Here is a 14,511-nt window from a genome sequence, read left to right as displayed (position 1 = left end):
TGCTTCATCTGTTTTGTTTTTCTGAAGATCATTTGCAAACAAATGCAGACTTCAGCTGAGGCCTCAAAAGTTAGTAGGTGCTAGAAATCTAACTCTGTAAGACCTTTTTTGCACATCCCATCTTTATGTCTTCCTAAACAAAATCCTAGAGAAATCATCATTCAGATATAGAACCATGTAAATTCCCATAAATTTCTACGTTTTCATTAGATCAGGATGTTTTCATTCACCTCCCCAACCACAAACCATTTGGGGAGCATTGTACTGCCTCGTGCAGTGGTATTGCCAGCTTCAGATGGGAAAGACAAAGAGGATAATGGGAACTTTCATGAATGGAAAACATTTTTAGAAAGGTGGAGAGAAAAAAAAGCATTTATTAAAAAAGAAAGAAGTCCTATGGAAAAGAAAGAAAAAGTTTTGAGAAAAGAAAATCAGTAGAAGTAAGAGTAGAATGGGGAGGACATAGAAAGGAAAAAAATATACTGAAGAAGAGAGAGGCCTTGGAACCAAGGGATACATGAAGTAAGGATGTACTATATGAAATAGATTCAAGCTTAAGTTGACTATCCTTCAAAGAATAAAACATTTAAGATTAATGCACAGCTATGCCTCTGTTATGAAGGTAGAAGGATCAAGTTTCTCTAAATTTAAATACAACTGTCCCCAGATAAATAAGTTCTTCCCTCATTTAATAATGGTCTTCAAAATAATAGCTCTAGGGAGAAAAAAAAAAACAAACACAACAAAAGCTTTCAAAAAAAGAAGTAAACAAAACACCTATTACTGAAAAAGAAATGAAAGACATTGTTAATTACTCTTCTTTCACTGCTCTTCACCTGAAATTGCAGTCTGGCGTTTCATTGCTCAGTCATGGCAGGTTGGAAAGACACCCAGCTTATATTTATATTTTATTTTGCTTACAACTTGTATCTTTGCAGAAAGGGCCAAGAAGAAGACTTATCTACCAGCTTTAAACTCCACAGAGTTTAAGAGGGATGCAGACTTTATAACAACCCTCTGCCAAGAAATGGATTTCATGGTCTCCAAAATGTCATAAACAAGCTCAAGAGAAAGGGTTTTATCTAAGTGCTCATTTGCTCCATCTGGCAATGCCACCAGCTCACTGGGCTATAGAGAGTCAGCACTGCTGCTGATGGGGGAAGTCATGAAAAATTCACTGGTAACATTTTGTGCTGAAAGCATGTGCTAATGCTAATTTCACTGTGGATAAAAGCATCGGGGGTGGAAGTGGTACCTCTCCAACTTGGTATTATGGCAATCACTGTGACATTTGTCAACATGAGTCCAAGCACTTGGAAAGGAAAAAAAACTCTTTCCAAAGAGTTGTTGCTATAAATTTGTTATGCATCAGTTTCTTTTATGAAGAACAACATAGCTAAACATATAGGAGTGAAAATGAAGTTCTAATGAAAGCAATGGGGAAATTCCCACACATATTTCTTTACACATATCACACCAGGAACGAAAGTGGTGGGGGGAGATTTCTTTAGCACATTTCCAATTAGTCATAATGAAGACAAATCACTGATGGGGAGACTGAAGTCAGTGATAGATATTCTATACGTGCTTGGGTGTGATGAGGGATCCTTGAAGGAAATGAGAAGCAGGAGAGACGCTAACAGAAATAATGACACTATAAAGGAAAGGGTTGATGTTTTCCATTTAACAGACAAGAACTTAATTTCTGAAGTTTTGAAGAGAAAACAGTATAGTCTAGTAAATACAGGGGAAAATGTTCACAGTAGCAATTTATGCTGCATTGCTCATAATAAATATTGCTGTCATACAATAAATTCTTCTGGCTTTAGTTGGGAAATTTTGAAAGGCCAATTTTGTACATGACAGGATACTCCATTTTCTAGCTTCAATTTTTAATCTAGAAGCAGAGGGAATTTATTTTTTAAACATTAGAACTGTGAAAACATTCTGTAATTTTTGTTCTTGGTTTGCTTTTGGATTTTGTTGCTTGGGGGTTTGTTATGGTTCATGGGGTTCAAAGAAATACACTTCAAAAAAAAAAAAGCTGGAATTTTAAGTTAACTTTTTTTAACAAGTGTGTTGTTAAAACAGCAATGAAAACTTAATTTGGCATACAGTGTTTTCCAGGCTGAAATCTCAGAAAAAAAATAATTAAAAGAGTGTTGGTGCAGCAGGCTCCAGAAGATGGCAATGTCTTACCTTCTCTAACTGCTCCATGCACGCATTGTGGACCACAATCTTGCAGGCAGCACACTTCCTCCGCAGAGCGGATTTCTGCAAGAGGAAAGGGAGATGTGTGCATGGAGGTGCAGTATTCCCAGGAGGGAAAAGAAAGTTAGCTGTGAAACAAGAGATGTTTCGCTCCTCATGCAACATACTCTTTTTTTTTTGCTCTCTTGGTGCTCTCAACTGTGCTGTGTACCGAAAAGTAAATAAATAAATAAAAAGGTCTGAAGCTCTTTCAGTTAAAAACTGAACTTTCTGAAAAACACAATCACAGTACTCCAGCTTGTGAATTAGAAGTAAAAGTTTCCCTTTGGGTAGCAGATCAGCTTGTTAACACTGCAGAGCATCACTATGAAGATGACAAGCAGAGCCAGTGAAAAGAGGTGAAAAATTACACACGCAAATCACAGAACTCCGATCAGTTCACAAGAGTAGGTCACTTCATGCTTATCGTATAATATTTAATTATTAATAATTAATATTAATTTGATAGGCCTAGTCACTGACTTGCAGGAAAATACTTGGGTACTTGTGTCATTTAGCAGAGAATGATAAAATTCTCAGAGAATGCTTTTAAATGCTTATGATATGTTACAGCAGGGACAAAATTCTCAATTATGCTGGTTAGTTTTATTAATTTCAGTAGGGCTTTTAAAATAATTTCCATTGACTCCCCAGGGCCAAGGCATATCAAAGGCAAGAGAATGCATCCAGAAGAGAGAATACATTGACTTATTTTACTTCCACAAACTCTATTTAATTAATCAGGTGGAATTAATTTTCATAGAAATTTAACTTACAGACTTGTTCTTTAGGGAGAGAAGATTTATAAACACACAGTAAGTTGAGATTTCTTCAGATTTTTGCATTCAATTTATTCATTTCCATTTAAATCTCTAATAAATTATTTCTTTAGAATTTTCAACATATTTAAATAAGCTCAAGAAGGAACAGAGAACACAGCTTCAGTTCATATTATGTAATAATTATAATAATTTTACCGATTCTCACAATTATCCGGATACACCCTAACTGTACATATTCACATGTATGCGGACAGGTGTTATAATCTTTCATCTGAAGAACCACGACATTGCATAGCAGACTGAGCTTTCACATGTTTTGTGACTTGATAACTTCGAGTATGTTTTTTATCTCTGTGTTTACCAAGAAGACACAACTTTGCAAATCATATGCAACATATTACTAAATTTCCACTCTACTTTTAATGAGCTAAATCATGAGGAACTAGTTACTCAGTTTTAGAAAAGCAAACTTCTATTAAGAACATCAGAACCATCATACCAAAGGTCCACTCAACCAAACAAATCCTGTCTCCAGCTTTCACCAAATCCCAGTGCCTCAGGACCAATGGGCAAACACACAGTGACTCTTCCCTTGAATATTACCAACAATCAGCAGTTTGTTGGGAATTCGCCTCGGAATTCTGAAGGAGGCATAGACTTCTCTGGTATGGCCTTAATGTTATATGCCGTAAAGTAACCAATTCAGTTGAGAAGTTTTAGGAGATGGATATTAAATTTGTGCTACAGAAAGCACTGATATTTGGGATCAAAGTGCCCCAAAAACTCGGGGTGGTTAGTGAATCAAAAGGCTTTGATTTGAATTAAATGCTCTGAAGTGTGTATTTTTTTAAATAAAAGCAAAAAGATGGTGGCTTCCTAAATACCAAAATAAAGGAGGTTTGGTTTTTTTCTTCTCTTCTGGTAAAGCAATTTAACTGAAATACTAAGGGAAGTGCCCCTGGAGGAGACTGGAATTGTAACAGTGACTTCCCAGTCAGAGACACACATGGGTTTGAGATCAATCCAATGAAACGTTTTCATACACAGCAGAGAAGTTTCAATAGGAGAAGGCTAATCTTGAATATTCTCGAATAGAAGAAGGTAAACGCTCGAATATGAGTTCACTCATTGCTGGGGAGTGCACTCAGGAGTTTGGAAAATTCAGTTCAAATCCTTGCAGTGATTAAAATCACAAAAATTTGATCAGACTATACTCTCAGAGACTGCAATAAGTGATATATTTGTGTATGTGTTTGTGTAAAATAGACTAGTTTCTTTGAACATTTCTGAAACATCTCGATATTCTAATTTCTTTTCTCTTACCATGTTAGTAAAGCTGCTCATTACATACACTCCCACTGTGTAAATAATCTGGGTCACTCGAAATTGTTTTGGGTTTTTTTCCCCAAGCAATGAAGTCTTTAACAGCAGCCTTTTGCCCCTTTTGTATTCCTTCTGGAACACAGGCAAACAATTCAAGCTCCCAAGCAACTGAGCACTGCATCAGTCTGAAGTCAGGCTTGTTACCTCAGAAAGAGAAAAAGTAATCTGAAAATAACTCACTGAGAATTTGACTTGGCAGCTTTCCTCCCCCAGGTAGCAGAGGTCCCCAGAAACATTTGTCTCTAGCCACAGATGCTCTCCATTCACAGCATTTTCCTGAGAAAAGATGATTGTTAATCTGTTTTGTGAAATTCAGCCATGTGAGTATAGAGGGGGGGGAGAGGGGAAAAAAAAAAAGTCTGATCTGCAACATGAATTTTGAAAACTAAAATAAACTAGAAAAAACAAATGAAAAACAACCACCACACCATTAGGTGTTGTTTTGGTTTTCTACAACACAAAGCCATAGCACATAACAGTATTGCCTGGCTGGCCACCCCTGCTTAAAGGATGCTGATGATGAAATGATGTGTCACCAATTGAAACCAAAGTATTTTTGTGCACTGTTCAGTGAAACTTTACCGATGTTCTTCCCACATGCTGCATAGTTTAACTGGTAATTTAGATTTTGTAAGCATGAGATATACACAGAATTTTAAAGAAACAGAAAATCAAGAGAGATGAAACAAAAACACAGGTACTGAACTTTCAACTGGAGAGGCCCAAAAATTTGAGAACTGGGCCCAGGAGTGAAAAATAACGTACTGCCTATAGCTTTAGGAGGATAGGATAATTTAGTCACGGGAAAATGCTTTCTTTAAAATGGCTGGATCAACACTATGTTTGTGAATTCATCAACAAACCATTAAGCCACCAGGAGAGACCAGACTTTATATGTGAAATAATAATTCATTCAACTGAGCACACTGACAATTAGGAGTGATCAATTGGGTAATATCTAACTTTGCCTTGACAGTCTCATTTGATCCAATTTGTACCTTAATTCTATAAAAATTCTTGTTCTAAGGAAATTTGGTTGTAGACAGACCATGGTTTTCACTTGACTGTAATCCTGGCATGACTAAAAAGCCTAAAAGTCTACTGTACACTACTTGAGCAAAGTGAATAAATAGGATTTCTGTTCAGCCAGAATTAGAGCATGATAGAAAATGCTTTGACAGTCTGACATTTGGTTCCCACACTGCAGAAGTCACAAATGATGACGCTTACCAAACAGATGGCGTCCGACAGCAGGATGCTCTGAAATAGCCATCTTGGATAAAATAATTTATTTAAAATACCAGTGACAGTTTCAAAGTGATAAAATGAGAAAACTTCTCTTGCCATGCGGATTTCGTAGGTAATGGAGAAAAGCAGAAGTGGCATAATCCTTTGTTCTCTAGAGTATGCATGCATCCACAATAGCCAGGACCTACGCAAGTCCGCACATGGTTCTACCACAACTGTGGTGTTCACTTCAAATAAACTAAGAGGCCAAGACCAACATTGTTTTTTTTCCTAGTGAGAGGTCTATCTGTCTACAGGTCTTGTAACTTCATCAGAAATGTTCCCATTGGTGTCAGACTCAGTATTATCCCTCAGCACAAGGGCCCAGGTGAGAGTGAGACTGGGATCCCAATCTACGGCCATTGCACCCTGATTGATTAATCTCCATTTGGTGGCACAATGTTCTATACCTCCATTTCTTATCACGCTTTTGTCTGCCTATCCACTTGAACTGTAGACCCCCTGGGACAGAGAGTTTCCTAAACTGTACAGATCAGAGCACAATAGTTTTGGTGGGACTTTTATAATGCAAAATAGCTTCTAAGAACTTGTACTAGCTTAAAAAATTCTTCGAGCCTTTCTTAGAGGGTAAATTACTCAGATTGTGAACTCTTTCTCTCGTGTTTATCCTTGCATTACAGCTATTTTCTCTGGCAAGAACTATCTTGGATTTACAGCACACCATGGAGGCCTAGTCACATACTAATAAAATTACTATGCCCACAGTATTGCCCAACATATTAACATCCTCTCTAGCTCTTGAGGAGTGAGACAAGAGGACCAAAGCAGCAGGATATGAGCTCATCGAAGAGTGCTTGACCTGAGCATGTTCTCTGCTGACAGAACAGTGCAAAGGTTACAACTCAGAGGTAAATTCTGTAGATTATAAAAGATGTTTAGGAAAGATCAACTCCGAAAGCTAAGTGAAAAAGCACACAGCTCCTGGAACATAATTTTAAACAAGGAATAAAAATTACATTAAAAATAGATTAAACACCCCTTCATTCGGACAACATCCACATAACTTGCCATCAGGATTTCTAAAGATGAAGTGGCCTATTTCCATAACCTAGTTTAGACTGATTGAGGATGTTCTCTATTGTTCCAGACCGTATCATAGGTTTTCATGTCTAACTTTACATCACCATGTAAATAAAATTAGGAAGTAGTCTACAAGGATGAACTTTGTAGTTCATGCTATGATAGAGTTTTGACACTACTAGGTAACAGAAATGTAAATAATCTCACCTGGTATGAGGGGAATACCTCCAGATACCTACTGCCACAAACAATTTCACAGCACTGTCTGTAAAAACTCAATTTTAATTCCAGCAAACTGACACTGGAAAAATCTTTTATCACGAATCAGAGCAAAACCTAAGACTTCCCAAGATGAAATGCCTTCCCTCAAAAATCTTTTCCTGTCTATTAATTTGTCTCAATAAGATCAAAAGGAATTATTTGAACTTCGCTGTTTTAAATTTTACAGGGCTCTGTCATTTATACAATGAGACATTCTGTTGCCACATATGAAAATCAAGATGATATAGTCAAAGGAAACTGCTTTGACCTTTTCTAAGCCAAACTTTTCATTCAATTCTGACAGAAATTTTTTACAAAAATCAATACATTTCTATGAAGCACTTTGACTTCAACAAAACAGTATTTTCTGCTGCAAAATTTACAGGCAGTATTCCACAACATGATGGACGAAAGGGTACTCTTCTCCATCTACCAACACATAAGCTGACAAAGGTCCCTGGAATCACCTCTAGTTTGAGCTCCTGTTTAACACAAAGCTAAACCACAGTAAAGGCTCTGTCATCACTTGCATATTTTGATACATAGGGGTTTTTTTTCATAAAAAATTTGCCACTTTGGTTTATTTTTTACTTGATGTGTCTATGTTGGCTTTAGAAGTTAATGGCTTCTAAAGAGGCAGTCGTTCTCTTTCTGTCCCTGAACCCACAACCTCAGTCTCATGCTCTTGCCATTTTCCTCATGCCAAATCTGGTGGCTGTAAAGCTACACACAGAATCAGTTCAACTGATGGAAAGAAATAGATACCTTATCCACCAAATCAGCTAGACAAAATGACTCACCCTGTGACCACATAACTGCTGGATCTGACACAAGGAGGGGTGGGTTAAAGACAAGTTCAGTGGAACTGATGCTTTTGGTACCAGCTGTGTGTTAGGGCAGCTTAGCTGACCTGTCAAATCATGCTTTCAGGCTGACGTGTTTTGCTTTGACTTGCTATGTGGAAATGGATTTTATCCATCATTGTGGATAAAACAGAAATGACTGCGGCCTAATATTTTGGTGTTAAAAAGAAAAGTGGGAACTCTCTTTCCTCGCCTGGCTTCCCAGTCTTCACAAGTGTGTGAACTCAGTGTCCTGGGAAGAAAAAGAGCCCCTGCTCACTGAAGCGGAGACAGCAGTGCTTTCCTGGCAGATGCAGCCTGCCTCACAGGGGACACATGAACTCAATATGCTCCCCCAGATGGAGACCTCCCATTTGATTGCTCCTGATCTGTTACCACCTTAATAGCAAACAAAAATAGTTTCTGTATAGCAAACATATGAAACAACACCCACCCACAATCCCCCGTGAAGTGGAAATAAGAATTCAAGGACCAGGAGTTTGGGAACGGTGTAATTACATGCACGTGTTCATAACTTGCTGTGAACATTTCACTAATTCAACTGGGTTTCTTCAAGTGCTCCAGCATAGTTAAATGACAGAACACGAGTTACCATTTTTCTAAAGCCCTCAAGTATCCCCATACCTTACTGCTCTTCAGGCTGCAGTCAGCATGGTTCGAAAACCACTGCAGATAGACCTGACTGTTTTAATTTGCCATGTCAAGCAGCTATAGCTATTCAGACAAACAAATAAACCAGCCAGCCCAAACTTCTAGTTCAAAAGAGTCATAACTCCAGTTGTAACAGGAAGAATGGAGCTCTCCTCCACTCCTGCCTTGACTGACATTCTGCAAAATAATATGTGACAGATTTCTAAAATAAGCCATTAAGAAAATTTTCCCTTTGTTAACACTCCAGCAAGAGAGATGAATCTTCTTGGAAATAAGCATTTGGGTGATACTTATGATTAGCATAAAAGTAGTGCTCATCAATCTAAACTTAATTAAACATATTTGTAAGCAAAAATTATTAGCTTTAGCCCTTTTCTTTATGAGGTGGCTATTGAGCAGAAACAAATTTGTTTGGATGTCTTTTCTCCAAATGTCTTTCTATCAAGTTTGATTTGTGTTTCAACCTCAGCTCTGAAATTCCAGACTTTGTAATAACTCATGTTGCAAACAGCAACAATTTCTCAAAGGTTTTTCTGTTGATATATATTCTCAATTTTAACTCCACCTTAGCAAATTTTAATTTGGGAATATTTTTCATATAGAAGTCACCAATTTTTTAGTTACAAATGTAATACGTGGACATAGAATGAAATAAAACAGCACAGACTTAGGGTACTACAATGTTCCTTCAAAAAACCATGAAAATATGTAGGCTGCAACTTTCAGAATTTTGGGGTGTTCAGTTTCTAGGTCTTAGTTTACCACATTCTCTTCCTTTTTCTGCCATTCTCCTTTCCCCCACCAACATCTCTGCATGAATCGCCCTGTATTCTCTTGTGAGCTTTTGAGATCCTCATAACCATCATCTGAGAGATCATCTGTATACAGAAGCAGAATAACAACATTTGTCTTCATGGAGGAGCAATGTCCAGATGCTATCAACTGAGATGATGATTCCCTATGACCTTATGAACCATTATTTTGTCTGATAACAAGCTTCCCTTCAGCAACGGGAAATATACTTATTTTCAGGTAGGGCACCTTCTGCATTATCGCTGTGTCCTTAATACCACTGGAAAAATAAAAAGCTACGGCCACTGTTTTGAAATATGACAGACCTTTTTTCTGTTTAGATCTCTCTGGAAAGAATATTCTCAAATCTTCATGAAAAATAAACAGCAAAGTAGAACTACTTATCCAGAACACAGTGTGTGTCATCCACACAAAAAAAATTCAGCAATTTTTAAGTATGCACGGAGCTTGCACTTGCTTACGTGGAACTAGAATTCTTACCACTTCTACATGTTTTTATGTGACTAATGGAATATCCACATCCCAGGGATCTCCTTTTCTCATGAGTGATCTGATAATGTGCATCTCTTTTCAACTGAATACTCAGTTCGCAAATATAAAAATTAGTCTTGCAGACACTCTAATGGAAGGGAAGTATCCTTCAGTGTAAAAGTTAGTATAGCTTTTAGGAACTTATGATGCAGAAGCCAAACCAGTCATGGAGAAAATAAATAAATTTATCTAGATTGAGGGAACTGTTTCATCATATGTAAAACATGTATTACTGCATTAGCACACACGTTAATTATCCACAGTATGATACATCACTAGGCACTTCCAAACACCTACTGTCCATGAAGGTAAGTGGACAGAACTACTGATTAATGCCAAAAAGACACAGAATATAATGCAAGAGATTCATTGCAAAGTCACATTCACTTATTACAAATACCTCACTGATATAGGTCACCCCACTGATATAGGTCACCTCACTGTCTATTTATCTAGCCAATACCTCATCAGTTTTTCCACAAGGATGTTACGGAAGATAGTGTCAAAAACCTTGCAGAAGTCAACATAACAGCCATTGCTCTCCCCTCATCTACCAAGTCAGTAATTTAATTATAGAGGTCTGTTAGGTTGGTCAGGCATGATGTCCCCTCCACAAGTCAATGCTGACTACTCTCAATCACTTCTTATTCTTACTATTTTTGGAAATTACTTCCAAAAGGATTTGCCCCATCACCTTTACAGGAATCAGGGTAAGGTTGATCAGTATGGAGCTCCCTGGATCCTCCTTGACCTTCTCAAAGGCAGAATTAACTTTTGCTCTGTTGAAGTCCTCGGAAACCTCCTCTGACCATCATAACCTTTCAAAGACAGCAGACTGTCCTTGCAGTGATATCAGCCAGCTCCCTCAGCACTTTCGTGTGCATCTCATCAGGTCCCATGGACTTTTGTATATTCAGTCTGAGTATTCCCTAACCTGATCATCCTCACCGCATTTCCTGCCCCATTCAGCAGCAATCCAACATTTTTCCTATTGTTCCTACCACAGTTTATATGCCCACAGAAACCGTTCCTGTTGTCCTTCCTCTTCCTGTTAGATTCTACCCCGGATGAGGTCTGGCTTTCCTTAATCCATCTGTGTGGAATCGGGTGGTGCCTTCTACAACCCTCCTGAGCTAAGCCTGATTCCACATCTTGCTAAATGCCACTTTTCAACTTCTACTCCAACACACAGTTTTCTGGTTTTGTTAAGATCTATAAGATTTTTGGCTTTGCTTTTTATACATATAATGTATGGTATAAGGTTATAATAAACATTCAACTTGCACCCAAAGAACTCTGATTGTGCATTCACAGAACACAAAGCATGGATCAGTCAAGTTTTTTCATTGACCTCCAAGAATGAAAGCTGCATATCTTCAAATGCCACTTATGAGATACAACCAGGGTTCTAAGTCATCGTGTCACGGGAGAAGACAAGAAATGGACATCAACAGAAAAAATGCACTATGAACAAACAAAAAAAACAAAACAAAACAAAAAGTATTTTTGGCTAGTGGGAACTTCAACACATTAGTATCCTCGTGGCTATCAATATTTTTGTAGGCACCAAAGAAAGCAAGAGCTAGAAGGCAGTACTTAAAAGGAAATTAGAGGAGGACTTTGTGTGGTAACTTATGGTAATATTCCTTTGTAGTAAAGGGCAGTAGAAAAATACACAAAGATCTAGATCCTCAGGGTACAAAGGCACTGTATGAGGTGGCTCAGTCTGTACTTACTTGAGAATCTGGTCTAGAATTACTTACTTTATTATTAACACATGGGAGTGATGTCTAAAATGGGCAAGGGTGGGAGAAGGGGATATGCATAAACATATCACAGGAACAGTCATTTAGGTTGGTTCCTTTTTGGTAAGGCATACTCTGCACTCCCCTCTGGCTATAATATCACCTATTCCAGAAAATATATTCTGTATCACCCTGGTGTGAAATTATAACATTAAACTATACAGTAAAACTACAAGTTAACTTGAATTAAGTGTAACAAATGTGATGAAACTGGATACTTGCAGTTATGTTAGAGAAAAGAAACCTCAGGGAAGATAGATAGTAGCAACAACAATAATAAAGAATACTGTTTTTTCTTTAAAAGGTCTTAAGGGACGTGAGAATCATCACCTCTGTTTTACAGCTAGAGTGGCTGATGTACTGAGAGGCAAAACAATTCATCTGAGCTCACTCACGAGGTAAGTGACAGAGAATGGAAACCCCACTCTCTGAATCAGTGTCCTGTTCACAATACCATCTGATAATGACAAATCACCTGCCGGGAGTTCTCAAAAATGAGGGCAATGGCCAGGGAATTCTTTCCAGTTATTACCGTGAAGACTGCGGGAGAAAATGTTTCCTCCCTGCTAAGTCAAGTGACAATTTATGCTTACATCGTTTAGACTTTGGAAAGACCTCCCATCATGGGTCCTTGGAGAATCATCCTCAGAAATACTTAAGAGCAGGATGGAATAGATGGGGATCCAACACACACTGATCAATGTTGCCTTCTAGTGACTAAATACAAAGATTTCTTGTCTGGCTCTAACACATCTTAATCGAAATATCTTTTCCCTCTACCACATACACCTTTGGACTTTTTCTTGATTGAAATTCACTACCTGTTATAAAATTTTGGCCCATCTCAACCTCCCCACACCTCCAAACCACCTCCCTGTTATCTCTTTTACATTTACTGTGCCACAGATTCGAGAAATACCTTTCTCTCATTTACCAGTTACTACAGCTGGTCAGTTCAGGCTCCTCACAGCCACAGATGTCTGCCACTCACTATCCTGTCCCTTTTCCCCATATGCCACAGGGTTGTCTCCCTTCTCCAATAAAGTGTGAAGTAAAGCAGCAACACCAATCTGAGAGGCTGTAAACTGCTAAGAAATAAAAAATCTAAACCATAAACCAGAAAGTAAAGTGCAAAAACACCACACAAACACAATTAAAACCCACAATATTTAATCAATATTTACCAACTTATAGCAAATCCTGCAGTATTTATGTATTAGGATCATAAGAGGAACCATCTGGTAAAAGGACTAGCAGACAATTGACTTTGACAAAGGGCAAGCTGTGATTGTTGGACTTGGGGTTCAGGGTTTTCATTTTGGCATTTTGTTGCTCTTGGTTTTTTCTAAGTACAATTTTGAAATGTGTTTAATTTAGCCTAATGTGCCTAACTCTTCACTTATGTGACTCATCCTTCAGATTTCTACTAAACAGCAGCGATGACTTAAAACAGACATTTTTACTACCTTGCTGAATCGGTGGCTGGGTTTCCGGGAATGAAAGATCAAGGTATTCTCCAAAGCACTCCAAAGAGGATTCTATACAAGCTTTCAAACTGCAGAACATCCTAGTGAATCTAATCCAACTTCCTGAAACACAACCTGTAAAATTTCATCCCCTTAAACTTCCAAGTGCAACAGCTGGGGTTGAAGGAGAGCAAACAATCTAGAAAGCCATTCAGTTTTGGTATAGAGAACAAAGATAAACATAAGCCATATTCATCAAATCAAAAGTTATCTTCACCTAAAAGCCACTTGGGTGGCTGGTGCCTTGGTACTGCAATGCACCAAGTTCTTCACCAGTAGCTCAATGTAAAATCTAATGTATGCTTTGTTTTAAATGGGTCATATGTGTGACCTGCGGGCTTACAGCTCACCTTCTTAGCTCGTACCAGTGCACAACCACATGGAAGGCGTGTGGGGATGGTTCAAAGCTGTGCCAGGGGAGGCACAGACTTGACATTAGGAAACAGAGAGCATGGTCAGACCCTGGAACAGGTTTCCTGGGGAGGAGGTAGATGCCCCAAGCTTGCCTGTCTTTAAAAGACATTTGGACAATTCCCCTAATAAACTGCTTTAACTTTTGGTCAGTCCTGAAGTGGTCAGCCCAGAAACACAAAAGAAGCAAAGCAGGAGGGATGGAAACATGCTCTCTGTGTCTACACACCAGCTTGAGCCCGGGAGAAATCTAGCCATACCTACAAAGAATTGTGGCCAAAGACTTCAGTTACCTACTCCACAGACACAGCCAACTTGACATGAGTCTTCAGCCTTAAACTTTGGCCCATTGAGCAGAGGAACAAAACCCTGCTTTGCTAAAATAAGATCAACCTTTGATGGCAGACTTTCTCAAGAGGGAAGTGAGTAAATGTAGTCAGGCAGCTTCCATGATGGAAAATCTAAACAGCTCTGTCCTGTGTTGCTCAAGTCCCCACAAGTTTTCATGTCTCTGCCTTGTGCTTCAGTTCATAATAGAAACATGTTCCTGATGACTAGCACTAATTCTGATAGCAACACAATGTCTTATGTTGGTGCAAGGATGGAGAGAGCACTAACTAGAGATACTGCGCAAATTAACTGCCAAAAACCCAAATACCTACAGTCCACTCTAAGGCCGCTCTTGGTTCCTTCACTGGTCCATTGGAGACTGCAATGTTGAGGGAATGCACAGGAGCCAAGTGCTGGAGGCCTGACCTGGAGATTGCTTTCCTGCAAGTTGAAAAGAAAAGAAGAAAAAAAACAACACACAAATAAATGGAGTGTATACATGGAGTGTATACATAACATATATATATATACCAATAGAATTACCCAACATCCACCCCACCCTTCTCCAGAAATCAGA

General features: G+C 38.4%; 1 protein-coding gene across 6 annotated transcripts in view; it reads right to left on the bottom strand.

Moving 5' to 3' along the window:
- DGKI (diacylglycerol kinase iota) overlaps positions 1 to 14,511 on the bottom strand; it is a 210,213-nt gene that overhangs the window by 120,223 nt on the left and 75,479 nt on the right. For all 6 annotated transcript variants that reach the window (XM_027680570.1, XM_027680573.1, XM_027680572.1 and 3 more), the window contains exons 2-4: positions 14,267 to 14,375; positions 4,596 to 4,691; positions 2,200 to 2,274 (exon numbers count right to left, since the gene is read on the bottom strand). In XM_027680570.1, the coding sequence (XP_027536371.1) occupies positions 2,200 to 2,274; positions 4,596 to 4,691; positions 14,267 to 14,375 (280 nt within the window). The remainder of the gene's footprint in view (positions 1 to 2,199; positions 2,275 to 4,595; positions 4,692 to 14,266; positions 14,376 to 14,511) is intronic.

Source organism: Neopelma chrysocephalum, unplaced genomic scaffold (genome assembly GCF_003984885.1).
Source record: "Neopelma chrysocephalum unplaced genomic scaffold, ASM398488v2 Primary Assembly neopelma1_59, whole genome shotgun sequence".
NCBI lineage: Eukaryota > Metazoa > Chordata > Aves > Passeriformes > Pipridae > Neopelma > Neopelma chrysocephalum.
This window is presented reverse-complemented; position numbering and strand designations above follow the sequence as displayed.